The 15,452-nt window shown below is 36.7% G+C and overlaps 1 protein-coding gene across 31 annotated transcripts in view; it reads right to left on the reverse strand.

Annotated features, from left to right (window-relative positions):
• Positions 1 to 15,452, reverse strand: part of NEB (nebulin) — a 215,745-nt gene that overhangs the window by 131,421 nt on the left and 68,872 nt on the right. For 29 of the 31 annotated variants that reach the window (XM_040475065.1, XM_040475064.1, XM_040475039.1 and 26 more), the window contains 12 exons: positions 15,013 to 15,120; positions 9,872 to 10,183; positions 9,481 to 9,684; positions 6,174 to 6,278; positions 4,642 to 4,749; positions 3,978 to 4,289; positions 3,334 to 3,537; positions 2,691 to 2,795; positions 2,500 to 2,607; positions 1,191 to 1,502; positions 689 to 892; positions 131 to 235 (listed from right to left, as the gene is read on the reverse strand). In XM_040475065.1, the coding sequence (XP_040330999.1) occupies positions 131 to 235; positions 689 to 892; positions 1,191 to 1,502; positions 2,500 to 2,607; positions 2,691 to 2,795; positions 3,334 to 3,537; positions 3,978 to 4,289; positions 4,642 to 4,749; positions 6,174 to 6,278; positions 9,481 to 9,684; positions 9,872 to 10,183; positions 15,013 to 15,120 (2,187 nt within the window). The remainder of the gene's footprint in view (positions 1 to 130; positions 236 to 688; positions 893 to 1,190; positions 1,503 to 2,499; positions 2,608 to 2,690; positions 2,796 to 3,333; positions 3,538 to 3,977; positions 4,290 to 4,641; positions 4,750 to 6,173; positions 6,279 to 9,480; positions 9,685 to 9,871; positions 10,184 to 15,012; positions 15,121 to 15,452) is intronic. The other 2 variants (XM_040475063.1, XM_040475070.1) reach the window with 2 other exon arrangements.

Below are 15,452 nucleotides of genomic sequence, written 5' to 3' on the forward strand. Positions count from 1 at the left end.
AGTTGCTATTCACACCAAGCAAGAAAAAAGATTCTTTATACAATTGTTATTTAGTATTACATCACCTTGGACAGATTAACTGAAATCAGAAATCGCATGCAAACTTCATAGAATTAGTATCTGCTCGTACCTCACTGTAGTTGATTTTGTTCATCCTTGCCAACATAATTTCTGGTGTGTCTGGCATGATGTGGATCTGGGTCTTGTCTTTGTCCCAGGCTTCCGTGTATAAACGCTATCAAAGAAAATATGTAATGTCATCAGGAAAAAAATTCAGTGTGTAGTTAATAAGAATTTCAGGGGCACAAGAACTTTATAAACAAAAATAACAAAAGGTTATACATTTTATACACATTATGTATGGTAGATACATCTTCAAGTAATCAGTTCATAGAACAGATGTTTGAGTGCCTTATGATAATCTGAAATGTAGGTTAACAAAAGGAAATTGAGAATTTCTTTTATGCAAAGATGATCTTCCATAAAAATGTCTTTTTCTCAAAACCATAAATTACTGAATGCTAAATATAAATGACACATATATCAGCTAAATAGATACAGATGGATAGATAGATAGATAGATAGTCTTTTGTTGATAAATGCTTTCTTTCTTTTCTTGATTATATTTCTTTTTCTTCGATTTTGCTGTCAGGAGTCCTGCGTTGGTTCTCTGAATTTGAAGCCTCACCTTGTTCATGGTAATGGCATTATTCTTGGCTAACACTTGTTCCAAAGAATCAGTCACACTGGTAAATTTGAATCTGTCTGGAGGCTGGCGATAGACTTTATCACTCAAAATTTCAGATGCCCTTTTGCATTTTTCCACATCCAAAGAGCCAATAGGAACCCAGCCGATGCCTCTCAGCCATTGGAGATCCGACTTGTACATATTCTGTTGACACAAAATAGTCAGTAAAATTTTATCTTTGCATTGGGAAAACATTTTCATCTAAACGATATGAAATAAAGAATACTCTTGAAAATACAGTTTAATGGACAGGCAGCATATCAGACAATACTCCTTTTTGGTCTGGAAGGTTAAATAATTAACACTCACAAGGAAAGAAGAAATGCTATTCCTGCCTTGCAGGAGCTGGTAAGCTTGGTTCCACCTATTGCTACCTTCTCCAAGGGGTGTTAATTCACTGATTTCCTACCTTTGCATATCATTATGATTCTCAGATACTAACATCACTCTGGAGATCATAGGCCCGCCGAGCGTGGATGACATCATTCTGGTCAGGCAGGCATGTCCACTCGTGCAGGTAGTTCTTATAGTCTATGTCACTGACTAAGGTCTGGCACTTCTTGGCCAGAACCACCCCCAACATGTCCACTGGGCTGCTGAACTTGGTCTTCCATTTCTCAAAGTCCTTCTTGTACTCCCTGTCACTCTGGATCTTGGCCACATGCATGGACCACATCATCTTGGGGTCATCATGTATTGCTCGGGCACCAATGTGATGGCCAAGCTGCTTACGATAGCCTTCTTTGTACTTGAACTGGAAGAAGAAATACAGACAGTCAACTATTTTAGCTTTTAGTAAAAAGCAATTACTAGGCCCCAATTTTCCTGTTCATTAAAAATATAATGATTTCCTCTTGAACATATACATACATGCACTTTGTAAACCGTTTAGAAAATAAAGAATACATATATGTACACAAAAAAAGAAAACAAAGACATTATTCTACCACTCAGTGAAAACCATTATAAAACTGCTTTTTGTAGTGTGTGTGTGGGTGGGTGTATGACAGAGAGTAAAACTGAATAGGAGTCATATTGTATATACCTGCTTTTTTCATTTATTGCATAAGCATTCCTCTGTGTCATTAAATATTCTCTACAAACATGAATTTTAATGGCAGCAGGTATTACATTATGTTGGTATATGTTAATACTTTTAACCTTTCTCTGATTATTGAACACTTATTTTTAAATTATGATGGTTACCTTCCCATATTTTGGAAATAAAGAAAATATTTTTGACTTTATAGACTAATGAAATAGAAGGATAAACATTTCTAGAAACGTGAGCCAAGCCATCACTTAAAATAAATATTGGCAACCAGTCACTGGACACAGAAATAAACATATGGTACGTGTGGATGGACTATGAATAATGTGTCCCATTCCCTCAGCCCTTGTAGGTTCACTGGTTCATAAGGCATGTGTTTTTTTCCTGAAGGAATCCTACAATGAGTTCAATTGTATATAAGAATATATCAGGTGGAAAAGCCCAAAGGATGTCTAACTATAGTCAAGTATCTAATGCTTTAATTCAGCAGGAAATGGACAATATTTTGAAATGCATCTATGGACTCAATCATACCTTTGTGTTGACAATTTTACTACCATTATTAAAAACTATTTACTTAGAAAAAAGACTGTTAGCAAGAACTTTAACCTCATAGCTTACTTGCCCTACTATATAACCAGGAGAGAGAAAGCAATCTTTGAGCCAAAGCCAAGGCAAAGAAATTTCCAGGTGCACTTACTTCACTTGCAATGTCTCTGGAGGCCTTGGCTGCCCTGATGGGAATGGCATCCAATCGCATATCATAGCCTTTCCTCTTGGCTTCTTCTAGGCCAAGTTTATATAGTTTCTGAAAAAGACATAGATCATAGGTTTGATTCATAAAGTGCAGCATAAGCAAAATACATCACGTACCATGAATATATTACTTACCTCACTATAATTTATTTTGTTTTGTTTAGCTAGTAAAACTTCAGGGGTATCTGGCATAATGTGGACAGTGGTTTTATCTTTATCCCAAGCTTCTGTATAGAGGCGCTAAAACAAACAAAAAAGATGTGACTAGTACAGGCTAGTAATGAATAGATAAATTAAAAAAATCTCGTTCTTAATGAGAGTAAAGACAGTCTACTCTGTGAGTTGGTATTTTAGAAAAAAATTTTTTTAATGTTTAATTATTGAGAGAGAGAGAGAATGAGTGGGGAAGGGGCAGAGAGAGAAGGAAAGGGAGAATTCCAAGCAGGCTCTGCACTGTCATCAGAGTGCTTGACACGGGGCTTGAACCAACACATGGTGAGATCATGATATTGACCTGAACTGAAATTAAGAATCAGATGTTTAACCAACTGAGCCACCTGGGCACCCCTGTATTTGTGACACCTTTAGGCCTAGATGTCTCATATCAGTAAGAAGCATACAGTACTTAAATACCACTTTAATATGAAGCAAAAGAATTAAATATGGTTTTCCTTTTATAGAAACAGATTACCATGTTTACACACACACACACACACACACACACACACACACACACACACACACACTAATACCCCCTTTAAGTGAAGAAAAGACTTACATGGTTCATGGTAATAGCATTGTTTTTTGCCAAAACCATTGGGATGGAGTCCATAAGGCTAGAAAACTTGAATTTATCTGGATGCTGGCGGTAAACATGATCACTCAAAATCTGGGAAGCTCTCTTGTTCTTCTCATCCTCAAGAGAACCACTGGGTAACCAGCCAATGCCTCTTAGCCACTGAAGGTCAGCCTTGTATAAATTCTGAAATTATAAGTGACAAACCAGTAAAGCATAATTATATGCCCCTAAAGAAATAAAATTATGTATTATATTTTACTATACATTTTCATGCTTGAATGCTTGGGACATTTATAAATTTTGGTATGTCTTATGAATCGATGGAATATTCAGATTAGAAGCATATTTTGGAAAACATCTAAAATGGCAGCACAAAAAGAATGATCCAAATCTTCTAGATCAACATATCAGAGTCTTTAACCAAAGCAATGGGGGCTCTGCCAGCTCTTTCTCTGTGGGGTAATGGTGCCTCCAGATGTTTGGGGATTGGATAGGGTGTGGGCATTAATCTAGGGATATAGAACTCAGTTGTGTAAATTCAACTCCCCTTACTTTAGGGAAAATTTGATTCTTAGGAAAGCGGCCATGGTTTTTAGTTGGTCAAAGGAAAATCTTGGACTCACATCACTCTGGAGGTCATAGGCCTGCCGAGCATGGGTGACATCATTCTGGTCAGGCAGGCATGTCCACTGATGTAGGTAATTCTTATAGTCCACATCGCTGACCAAGGTCTGGCACTTCTTGGCCAGCACCAAGCCCAGCATGTCCACTGGGCTGCTGAACTTGGTCTTCCACTTCTCAAAGTCCTTTTTGTATTCTCTGTCACTCTGGATCTTGGCCACGTGCATGGACCACATCATCTTAGGGTCATCTTTAATGTCCCGGGCTCCGATGTGGTGGCCAAGTTGCTTGCGAAAGCCTTCCTTGTACTTGTACTAGAGGAAAAAGATAGGTCTTGAACCTTTCAAGATTAACTTATGTTGCAGTTACAAAGCACATTAACTCCCAATATTTCACAAAGCCTAGAGAACCACAGGTTTAAGTTTTTTGATGAGAAATATTAAATGCTAACTCATGCTACAAGTTTCATTTATAATAAACTTCACACAAATTCCAGCTACAAATACCTTGAGTTTATCTTCATCCCACCCTACCTCTCTGGGATCATTTTACTCTGCTTTAATTTGTTACTCCTTGGAAGATTCTGTTCAATTTAAAATTAAAGCGAGAATGCTTTAAAGTGATAAGTTGCAATCAAATCAGTATAAACAGGGGATAAAGTCTTACTTCACTGGCAATTTCTCGAGAAGCTTTTGCTGCTTTGATTGGTATGGCATCAAGGGGAAGATCGTAACCTTTTTTCTTCAACTCCTCATAACCCATTCGGTAGAGTTTCTGTTAAGAGATGAAAATCACTTTGAGAAAAACTGTTTTCCATAAACAACTATAGCAGAATGAACGCAACATGCTAAATATTTTAGGAATCCCCGACAATAGTATCTGCTCTAGAATATGCCAATGTAATTGGAAATTATGCCCATTGATTGCTACAGATCCTATTTTAAACTTTAAAGCTCTTCAATTACCCAGATCAACAAAATTAAATCTCAGCTCTTCCCAAATACTTCAGTGTATGAGGCAGAAGCAAATTGATAGAGAAAGGAAATAAAACATCATTTAGGTGCCATTTTCCAATTACCTTGGAGTGTTTCATTAGAAGTTTTTGTTAGAAAAGAGCAATGCTTTTAGTGGGGAAAAATTACGCCTGATGGGCTGTCTCTTTCATGTAGCTACGACATTGTAAAATATAGTCTATTTTACAACATAGGGCTGCCCATAGCAGGATCCGCATCTGTAGGTAGGAAACAAAATCCTTCATAATTTTTTAAATCTAAGATTTTGGGGAGGAAACTTTAAATGTTGAATTTAAAAAGTATAAGTGAAACAATTTGTTTCTCCAGATTTGTTACATAATGAAACAAGTGAGAATTTAATGCATTTTATCCAGAAACCAGATTGTTTAAAATGCCTATTGATCTTGGAATGTGTTTATATTTCAGTGATCTGTGGCATTATTCTAAAACATTATTTAATGTTAAAGTCTTTCTATTAGAGTTTAGAATTTGTCTTTAAAATATTTAATTTTTACACCTACAGATTTCTGGAGATCATGCTATGATGATGATAAAAATAAAAATAGAATTCTCCTACATGGTTTTTAAATGCTTGTTCATTTGAAATTTCATGTGTGTTGGGACTATACTAGCTAAACAATGCAGGCCCAATACCAACAACACAAATTGTCTCTGACTCTGAGAAATACCTGTCCACATATGGGAGAGCAATATAAACCATTACATTATGATCATATGTGTAATAAAGGACTATAAGGAACAGAGAGCACACACCCTCAACTCTGCCTGAGACAGGGAGTACCAATTAGATATTCAAGTTAAAAGCCACTAAATAAGAAATCTAAGTCACTTGTAGTTTATTAATTAAAATGATTCAGACATTCAAATTTACTTCCATATAAATTCAATGCGTTAGAAGCAATTAAAACTAGCTTTCTGGGGGCGCCTGGGTGGCTCAGTAGGTTAAGCGTCCAACTTCGGCTCAGGGCATGATCTCACGGTTCATGGGTTCGTGCCCCACATTGGACTCTGTGCTGACAGCTCAGAGCCTGCTTTGCATTCTGGGTCTTCCTCTCTCTTTGCCCCTCCCCCACTCATTCTTGCTCACTCTCTGAGAAATAAAATAAATATTAAAAAAAATTAAAATGATCTTTCTGGAAATACATGCTGAATTTGGAAACTTACATCACTTGTATTGATTAAGTTTACTTTAGCCAGAATAATGTCAGGTGTATCAGGCATGATGTGGATTTGAGTCTTGTCCTTGTCCCAAGCTTCTCTATAAAGTCTCTAAAATGTGAAATAAGAGATTTTCAGCAGTTTTGTTAGATTAGTCAATGACATCGTTAACTTTAAACAGGATTACTAAATTCATCTGAATTAAGCATTTTAACTGACAGCATAAGCAGAAAATAGGTACAGTATTTTTTTATTTGTCTGGGGAATAACTTAAAGTATGGATTACCTTTTCAAATTTACAAATAACCCTGCCCATTAGAAATCAACCCAAGTAATCAGAGTCTTTGCCAAGATCGTCAAATAAAGCAGAAATTCTCCATCTGATTATAAAAGTCTCCTTCGATGTTTAATTGGGAAATAGCCCTTCCCTTCTCAAAAGAAGATGTATTCAAGGTATATCTAGAAATTAGGGAATTGCATTCTCTATGTTTTATTATTTATGGTTATACCTTATAATAATCTGGGGGGATTAGGATCCCAAGAGAATTTGGTATGGAATTTATCCAAAATCTCTTACATGTCCCAGAGCCATCCTCTTTCTTCAACAGAAGACAAGGGAACTCAAACAAAAATCTCATTGATTTACTAACACAAGGGAGTAAAATTTTGATGAAAAACAGGATGCCTACATTGTCAGAGAAATCTCCTCCAAGATACTTATCAATTCCAGAAGATAAAATGGTAATTTCACAGTGGAGAAACCTCGTAACACCATTTTAACCAAATGACCAAAATTAAAATGATCAGTAATGGGACAGACTGGTATCTTGTATCACTGGATATGACACATGGAGGAAGATACCACATGTGTTGTCCTGCTAAGTACAAAGCAAGAATGTAATCATGAGGAAACAACAGACAGACCCAAATGAGGGAGATTCTACAAAATGACTGGCCCATGCTCTTCTCCAATGTCAGGGATTTAGAAGGCAAAGGAATAGTGAAGAGCCAGTCCAGATGACAGGAGACTACAGATAGCACAAGCAAATTTAGTGTGTGATCTTGGATTGAACCCTGGGTCAGAAAATAGTTCTTATTTTGTGTAAAGGACATCCGTGGTAAAATTGAATAAGTTCTATAGACTAGTATTGTTTCAACATTAATTTCCTGATTTTGATCGTCGCACTGTGGTTAGGTGAGAGAAATGTTCTCGTTTTCAGGAAATGCACACTGAAATAGGGATAGAGAGGCATCATAAAGCAACTTACATATTTATGAAAGAAAAATAAGGAGGGAAAGTGGGGGGGACGCAAATGTGATAAATGCTAACAATTGGAGAACTGGGGTGAAGATACATATATATACATAATTATATTTATATTCATATATATATGTATGTTATTTGTACTATTTTTGCAACTTTTCTGTATACTTGAAATTATTTCAATATACACAATTTTAGAACTCTCACTGGTTTTTTGGACTTGCCAATTTCCCCTTGAGGCATGCAGCGTGGGGTACAGGAGCTGGTACTTTTCTCCTTCTGGAACATGCTTACTACATAGTCCAGAGAAGCTGATTAAGATCTTCAGGACCAAAACAAAGCAAGGCTTGTGAATTTGCACATACGCTTATCCTGGTTATGCGCTAACCTTTCCGATTAAGACCAGAGATTCTCAGCCTCAGCACTACTGGTGTTGTATACTGGAGGATTCCTGGTTGCAGGCGTGCTGTTCTGTACATTTCTGTAATGTTTAGCAGCATCCCTGACTTCTATCCACTAGATGCCAGTAGCATGCCACCCTCAAGTTGTGACAACAGCAACGGTCTCTAGGTATTGCCAAATGTCCCCTGTGGGACAAAAATATACCTGGCTGAGGACCACTAAACGGGACCATTTCCTCAATGGCATGTGTCACTTTCACCACAACCCCTGCCCTGATCCCTGAAAAACAGAGAAAATGCTAATATTTGTTTATACGGAGATAGAAGTATGGGTCTATTCAAAAGGACAGATAGTAGGCTCAAGGATCAAGTGGCCCTCTTCTGAGGCCTGAGGGGATCAGTGTCTTAGCCTTCCTACAACCAGGGCACACTGCTGAAGAGGTCTGTTGTGAGACCTTAATGTTGATAAACTTCATGACTGAGGGTTTTTCTCTTGGCCACCTTATTAGTTTAGAGCTCTCTAAACAGCTCTGCTTCATGGAGAGAAAGAAACTTGGATTCCAAAAGGGGAGATGTTTTACATAAATTTGTTGCTTTATTAGCTTGCTGGATTCAAGTTGCCATCATAAAAACAGAGAGAAGAGATGAAAACTTGAATATTTATAATAAAACTAACAGGTTAGCATTTATTATAGATTTTGGGTGTAAACATTGTGAGTCTGTGAGGGGGTGATTGGGAAAAGAGCAGCTACAATTGATCAAATGCTTATTATAAACTAGTTATGAGTTTTATATAAACACTTATATGGTATGTGTAAAATATATAGATATTGTAAGTATTCAGATTCTTCTAAGACCCAATTATTATACATAAATTTAAATTTTCTTATCAGTTCCAGAATCTCAGTGCACATAATTCAACTTTCTGTAATTTTCAGAGTTATGCTTCTCAATGAACAATGATGAGTAATCTTTCCCCTTCTTGGCATTGAATTACTCTGCACTACTATCTTTCATTTATTTTATTCAATAAATATTGAGAGTTACATGCTAGACACTGGTGTCAGTGCTGGCGAAGGAAATAACTTGAAGGTGGGATACACACACATATGATATGTATACATATATGTACATGTGTATGCATATGTATATGTGTATGTCTTCTTTACTTGTCTTGATTCGGCTTAACAAGATGCATTATAATCACCTGGCAGAAAATACACTCTTTTTAACAGTTCTACTGCATTTGTGCAAAGTACTCAATATACTGCCCTCTCAGCACTCTGTCCCAACAACAACACAAAATCTAGGTCTTTAATGCATTCAAATTTCAAAGAAAAAAAGTATGTTCAATAGTTTTCTCATTTTCATAATGGATGGATGGATGGATGGATAAATAGAGAAAAGGCAAGTAAATAAGAAAGAAAGCTTTAGGTGACAAAAATTGGTACTAACTCATTTTACATGATCCAGTACAGGGTAGTTGATAATTCAAATGAAGCAACCACGTATTAAACATTATGCTATGTTGTGCCATGCGGTATGATATGCTATGCTATTCTACTAATTAATTAAGCAAATGTTACTGAGCTCCTACCAGGTACCAGGTACTATAAATTTTCCTCTTTATTTCTAAAGAGTTACTCACATCACTCCTATTTTTGGCATTTGTCTTTGCCAGAACTATGTCCATGGCATCAGGAATGCTGGTGAACTTGTTTCTGTCTGGAGGCTGACGGTATTTCTTCTCACTGATGATTTCTGAAGCCCGTTTGTTCTTTTCTGCCTCCAAAGAACCCAGGGGACTCCATCCTATGCCTCTCAGCCACTCAAGGTCAGACTTATACAGATTCTGTGAAAATACAAGGCACTCCATCAAAACCCCATCCTCATCTGGACCTACAACTCAAGTGATTCTATGTATTACAAACAGATGCACTTTAGATATTCAACAATAATTCCTCTTTTTACTCTCTGTCTCTGACTAAATAGCTACTCAAATGGCAACATATAAGCTATTGAATTAAAAATAAACTGACCTCACTCTGTAGTTGATAAACTTTTTTAGCTTGAATAACATCGTTCTGGTCAGGCAGGCACGTCCACTGATGCAGGTGGTTCCTGTAGTCCACATCACTGACTAAGGCCTGGCATTTCTTGGCCAGCACCACTCCTAACATGTCCACTGGGCTGCTGAACTTGGTCTTCCACTTCTCAAAGTCCTTCTTGTATTCTCTTTCACTCTGCATCTTGGCTACATTCATGGACAATACAAGCTTTGGATCATCTTGCAGGCTCCGGAATCCAATATGGTGGCCAAGTTGTTTGCGGTAGCCTTGTTTGTATTTAAACTGAAATCAAAGGAAACAGTTCTTTTATTAGCAAAAACAGAGGTCAAGTGAAGCTCAACAATTTGAGCTTAAAAACTCAATTTGCTTTATTTGCATGTTTATTTTCCAAAACTGAAGTGAGAAAAGCGATGTCCATGTTAACTTAGTAAGAAATATGAAAACTGACCTAGAGGCTTCTAAAAAAAAAATGCAACATAGTTCATTATCAAGAGAGGTTAAGATAAAAAATATATGCCATGATATGCTAGACATTGTGTATATTGACCTCAAGGTAATATTTGTGATAAACAAAGGTAAAGCTCTTGTGATAGCTTTATGGAAGTGATGGAAAGGTATGGGCTGAATGGCAGAAAAACAAGGAAGGTTCAGGATTTTACGAACAAGCCTAATAGCATAGATTAATTTATTAAGCAGTAGGATTTTTCGTGGTTTGCCATATGGTTATGTCCTATAAACTTGTCCTGTTCAGGATCCATATCTTCATGCACATGTAGCTAAAAATAGCTAAATATATTAGATTAGAAAGAAAACTCCACAAGACCTCAACATATTGCTAAGATGTGTCAAAATGAATTACATAAATTTAAGAAAAGTGAAATCCAGTATTTAGATCAATTGGGAAAAACCTGCATTAATGCTGGATGACAGTAGTAATAGTGACAATAATATGACAGTAATGATAGCATTTACTTGATGCTAGATGCCCAGCACACGTTACATTTCATGGAGTTAGGTTCTACTCTCTTGGGTTCTACCCAGCTTCATGGTTATGTATATTAAAAATACCCAGAAATTTAAGTTGACTATAAGCTTGATATGGGCAATCTTATAAAATTTCTTATAAAAGTAATGTCATGGATTCTGTAGGGGCACAGATAAAAGCAGGTCAGAAACTCATTTACTGTGGGTATTCCTGGGTGGCTCAGTTGGTTAAGCTTCTGACTTCAGCTCGGGTCATGATCTCACAGTTCAGGAGTTCAAGCCCCATGTCGGGCTCTGTGCTGACAGCTCAGAGCCTGGAACCTGCTTCAGATTCTGTGTCTCCCTCTCTCTCTGCCTCTCCTCTGCTTGCACTCTGTCTCTCTCTCTTCCCAAAATAAATATTTTTAAAAATTTTATTTTAAAAAAATTAAAAAAGAAGAAAAAAGCTCATTTACTCTGACCTGACCTCTTATAACAAGAAAACAACACTACATTTTGGGGCCCAATCTTGAGAGGGGTAATGAAAAAAAATATAATCACAGGTAGAGTGAAGGACTTTTAAAGAATATTGAATATTCAGAATATTGTAGGACTTATAACTCTAAAACCAAAGAAGAATAAGAAACTTGTAATATGAAGAGATATCAGGTGGCAGAGGAAATAACTTCTTTTGTGATGTTCCAGAACACAGAACTAGAGTTGGTTGATAACTTATTCAAGTTGAAAATAGGGAACTATATAATAAAAATTAGAGATGCTCTAACAAGGAAATGACCTGCCCTGAAGGACAAAATTCTTATATGTATATGTATCCATAGACCAGACGGCCATCTTTTGGAGATGGAGAGAAGGCAGGACACTGAGTAGGAGACTGAATTAAATAGCCTTCATGTTATCCTCTAACCAAAATCTATGATTCTAATTTATTAAATTAAGTATGCATAAAAATAGCTCTAATTTCCTTAAATTTTATAGAATATGAAAACCATTTGAAACTGAGAGGAGATATAATCTCTACAATAGGGGGGAAAATTCACTTAAAGTTAATTTTAGGGGAAGATTTCAAAAGATTACCTAAGAAATTAGGTCCTATCAAATGTGTAGTGAGAAAATCAGTGATGCTATTTCTTCAGTTTCTAAATCATCACCTAATGGGGAGTACATAACATTAAATGTTCCTGGGGGAACATTCAAGCATCATTATTGCTGTAGGTTCATCAGTATATCGATTCACTTAAATAAGGAATTGACCCGCAAGCCAATAAGTAATAATAAATCATCTAATTAATTTCTAACATTTCTGGAATGCCACAAATTAACTGATTTTAAAGAGAGTCACTGGGTGTTACATGTAAGTGATAAATCACTAATTTCTACACCTGAAACCAGTTTTACCATATATGATAACCAACTAGAATTTAAATTAAAACTTGAAAAAAGTAAACAGAATTTGCCCTTATATTCTTAGAATTCATGGTGCTGTCTTTAGACATACTTTCTCCAGCCCAAATCCTTGTTTTATTTTAAAGATTTTAAGAGGTAGTTCTTCCCTCTGAAATTCCAAATTTCTCTGGATTTTTTGAGGCTAATTCTTAGAATTAACATAATGACATGTTTATCTATACACAGAATATCTAAGTCAAATATTCATAAACACTTAATTAGTCAATAGGAATTACACCTAATTTATTTACCAAATTAACTACCCTTTTCAATCATAACAAAAAGTGGCCTTGGAGAACAAATACCCAACAGAAAGTTAAGCCCTCTGGACCTTAAACCTAAATTCCTGAAACTTCCTGAATTTTCTATGCCCCTAGCTATTTTAGAATTATTTACATGCAAGAATGGGTTAAATAAAAATAACTGGCAGCTAGTTTTTAAATATGTGCATATAAAAATTTATCAACATCAGGTTGTTGAGTTTGATTTATTAACTGGCACTTTGGATTTGTCTAAAATAGACAAATAGAAAACAGGAAATTGTTTTCAGGCAAGCAGGGGAAAACTGAAATCTCTGGTTTCTTTGTAATGTCTACAAACATAGCATCTTAGGATAATGGCTCTTTTTTTTTCAATATATGAAATTTATTGTCAAATTGGTTTCCATACAACACCCAGTGCTCATCCCAAAAGGTGCCCTCCTCAATACCCATTACCCACCCTCCCCTCCCTCCCACCCCCATCAACCCTCAGTTTGTTCTCAGTTTTTAACAGTCTCTTATGCTTTGGCTCTCTCCCACTCCAACCTCTTTTTTTTTTTTTCCTTCCCCTCCCCCATGGGTTTCTGTTAAGTTTCTCAGGATCCACATAAGAGTGAAAACATATGGTATCTGTCTTTCTCTGTATGGCTTATTTCACTTAGCATCACACTCTCCAGTTCCATCCACGTTGCTACAAAGGGCCATATTTTGTTCTTTCTCATTGCCACGTAGTACTCCATTGTGTATATAAACCACAATTTCTTTATCCGTTCATCAGTTGATGGACATTTAGGCTCTTTCCACAATTTGGCTATTGTTGAGAGTGCTGCTATAAACATTGGGGTACAAGTGTCCCTATGCATCAGTACTCCTGTATCCCTTGGGTAAATTCCTAGCAGTGCTATTGCTGGGTCATAGGGTAGGTCTATTTTTAATTTTCTGAGGAACCTCCACACTGCTTTCCAGAGCGGCTGCACCAATTTGCATTCCCACCAACAGTGCAAGAGGGTTCCCGTTTCTCCACATCCTCTCCAGCATCTATAGTCTCCTGATTTGTTCATTTTGGCCACTCTGACTGGCGTGAGGTGATATCTGAGTGTGGTTTTGATTTGTATTTCCCTGATAAGGAGCGACGTTGAGCATCTTTTCATGTGCCTGTTGGCCATCCGGATGTCTTCTCTAGAGAAGTGTCTATTCATGTTTTCTGCCCATTTCTTCACTGGGTTATTTGCTTTTCGGGTGTGGAGTTTGGTGAGCTCTTTATAGATTTTGGATACTAGCCCTTTGTCCGATATGTCATTTGCAAATATCTTTTCCCATTCCGTTGGTTGCCTTTTAGTTTTGTTAGTTGTTTCCCTTGCTGTGCAGAAGCTTTTTATCTTCATAAGGTCCCAGTAATTCATTTTTGCTTTTAATTCCCTTGCCTTTGGAGATGTGTCGAGTAGGAGATTGCTACAGCTGACGTCAGAGAGGTCTTTTCCTGCTTTCTCCTCTAGGGTTTTGATGGTTTCCTGTCTCACATTCAGGTCCTTGATCCATTTTGAGTTTATTTTTGTGAATGGTGTGAGAAAGTGGTCTAGTTTCAACCTTCTGCATGTTGCTGTCCAGTTCTCCCAGCACCATTTGTTAAAGAGACTGTCTTTTTTCCATTGGATGTTCTTTCGTGCTTTGTCAAAGATTAGTTGGCCATATGTTTGTGGGTCTAGTTCTGGGGTTTCTATTCTATTCCATTGGTCTATGTGTCTGTTTTTGTGCCAATACCATGCTGTCTTGATGATGACAGCTTTGTAGTAGAGGCTAAAGTCTGGGAGTGTGATGCCTCCTGCTTTTGGTCTTCTTCTTCAAAATTACTTTGGCTATTCGGGGCCTTTTGTGGTTCCATATGAATTTTAGGATTGCTTGCTCTAGTTTCGAGAAGAATGCTGGTGCAATTTTGATTGGGATTGCCTTGAATGTGTAGATAGCTTTGGGTAGTATTGACATTTTGACAATATTTATTCTTCCAATCCACGAGCAGGGAATGTCTTTCCATTTCTTTAAATCTTCTTCAATTACCTTCATAAGCTTTCTATAGTTTTCAGCATACAGATCTTTTACATCTTTGGTTAGATTTATTCCTAGGTATTTTATGCTTCTTGGTGCAATTGTGAATGGGATCAGTTTCTTTATTTGTCTTTCTGTTGCTTCATTGTTAGTGTGATAATGGCTCTTATAGGTCCTCTGACTCAACCTCTATTCAAGAAACCCTTTCTTTGATACTGGATCAGTAAGAAAGAAAAGTGAATTTTTGGTAAACTGAGAGGATAGGAGAAGATGAAGAAATAGTATTACATTTTGAAAGGTAAGGCCCATCTGTAAAAATAGTTACCAGCATTAAGATACCTGATTCAGATAACATATCATAAAAGCCAAACAAGTACTTACATCGCTAACGATGTCTCTTGAAGCTTTGGCCATCTGCACAGAAATTGCATCAACTGGGAGATCATATCCTTTCTTCAAAGCTTCTTCCCATCCAAGTTTATAGAGTTTCTGGAAATTAAATAATTTAGCATTATTCAGTATATACTAAAACCCCAATGAATTACTGAATAACAATTTACCTAGAGAGTAGACATCAGATTCTATCATCTCCCTTATCTCTAAAGATATGGATAAAAACAAATGAAGCTGTTTTTATGAAGCACTGACTTAGCATTACAGGATTTTGCTTCAATTTTCTGACTCTGAGAATACACTCAGTTATGAGATACATATACAATTTTAGAGTTGCTTTTCTGTTCAGACACAATATGGGCATATCAAGTATATTAGGTACTTTCCTCCTGCTGTTAAGTACAGTCTGGGCTCACTATTTGAATCAC

This window comes from Herpailurus yagouaroundi, unplaced genomic scaffold, assembly GCF_014898765.1.
Source record: "Herpailurus yagouaroundi ecotype Mexico unplaced genomic scaffold, PumYag 140, whole genome shotgun sequence".
In the NCBI taxonomy this organism is placed as follows: Eukaryota; Metazoa; Chordata; class Mammalia; order Carnivora; family Felidae; genus Herpailurus; species Herpailurus yagouaroundi.